The 1333-nt window shown below is 41.2% G+C and overlaps 1 protein-coding gene across 1 annotated transcript; it reads left to right on the top strand.

Annotated features, from left to right (window-relative positions):
- Positions 1 to 236: 236 nt before the first annotated feature.
- Positions 237 to 927, top strand: LOC149185390 (acid phosphatase 1-like). The gene is made up of 2 exons (XM_089419089.1): positions 237 to 432; positions 532 to 927. The coding sequence occupies exons 1-2, from the start codon at positions 269 to 271 to the stop codon at positions 566 to 568; spliced, it is 201 nt and encodes a 66-aa protein (XP_089275215.1). The 5' UTR covers positions 237 to 268; the 3' UTR covers positions 569 to 927.
- The last annotated feature ends 406 nt before the right edge of the window (positions 928 to 1333 follow it).

The raw sequence follows: 1333 nt of genomic DNA, 5'->3' as shown, positions 1-1333 counted from the left end.
CCCTGACCGATCAGGGACGAGCTGGACCCGCGCGCGATTCCGCTCTGCAGCTCACTTCCCGCTTTGCTCTGCGATTCTGCTGTGCTGGCTTACCGCTCTGCGATTCCGCTCTGCAGCTCAGCCGTCAAAGTGGCCAGGGCCATTGCGTTTCAAGCCGCGCTTCGATCCATGTATCTCCAAGAATTTTTGGATGATGATGATTTTATTGTTTTGTTTTAACAGGGGCAAGGGTTTCGATTCGAAGACATTTAAAGCTTGGGTATTAAAGATGAAAGCACCTGCGCTGCCGTCGTCTCTGCTGCTTTATAACAGTTTGTTAGCTCGGGGTTTCAAAATCTTCCTTCTAACTGGCCGAGACGAATCTCTGCGGAATGGAACGGTCCATAATCTGTTCCAGGCCGGTTACAAGGGCTGGGCGGGTCTGATATTGAGGTACAACCCCCATACATTAATCTCATTGCTATTTATTAATAGAATCCTAATGAGAGTGAACAAGGGATTAATATATATATGGAATGTCTGAATTGCAAGGGGGAAGAGCGATCAGGGCACCTCGGCGGGTGTGTAAAAGCCCAAGAAGAGGGGAGAACTGGTGAAGAAAGGCTATCGTTTATGGGGAAGTGTGGGTGATCAGCGGAACGATCTGATCGGACCCTACCAGGCATCGCGCTCTTTCAAGCTTCCCAATCCTATGTATTATGTCAGTTGAAATAGCTTGCCAAAGTTTTGTTTCAGAAATGCGAGTTTAACAAATTTCTTCTTCCATCATGTCTGTTGGTAGTAAAAAGTAGTGTGTTAGTAGATGGGCTGACCATGTTCACGGTTCTACCCTTCAGGCATGCCTTATTTGTGATCGATAACAATGTCACTATCGATGCCAATGTTGGTTTTGGGTTTTCAATCACAATGGGAAGAAATTATTTGAAAGTGGATATTACGAAATTTTCTCTATAAAAAGTCTACAAAATAGGAGTGTCTTTTGTCACTAATATGATCTTGATCACTTTAATAATCTATGTGACCTGCTTTGCTCTTTTTTGGCTTTAACTTGATACTCCGTGATGCTTGCTTTTACATGTTCTTAAATCATAAACTAGTAATGGTCGTTAAAGATGGAAGAAAAATGGCAGGTTTTTTTATTTTTGTTTTAATGTCATTTCAAGGTAGATATCACTCTTTTTGATATTTATGATTTTTTTTTCGGATGAAAAGAAACAGAACTATTTTCGTTATAAATGAGGAAAGTTTTACACATATCCTTGGATAGTTTACATTCATCAAATCTATTTTACAATCATCAAATCTACCTAGGAGTGTGTCAGGAAGACCAAAA

This window comes from Pinus tabuliformis, chromosome 3_2 (assembly GCF_031772625.1).
Source record: "Pinus tabuliformis cultivar Carrire ecotype Pingquan chromosome 3_2, CPIR1, whole genome shotgun sequence".
NCBI classification, from domain to species: Eukaryota; Viridiplantae; Streptophyta; class Pinopsida; order Pinales; family Pinaceae; genus Pinus; species Pinus tabuliformis.
Note: the sequence above shows the minus strand (reverse complement) of the source record. Positions and strands in the feature narration are given on the sequence as shown.

Coding starts and splice junctions, on each gene's coding strand:
- LOC149185390 (XM_089419089.1), top strand. CDS start 269: ATGAAAGCACCTGCGCTGCCGTCGTCTCTGCTGCTTTATAACAGTTTG. Junction 433..531: donor TGGGCGGGTCTGATATTGAG/GTACAACCCCCA, acceptor CTGAATTGCAAG/GGGGAAGAGCGATCAGGGCA.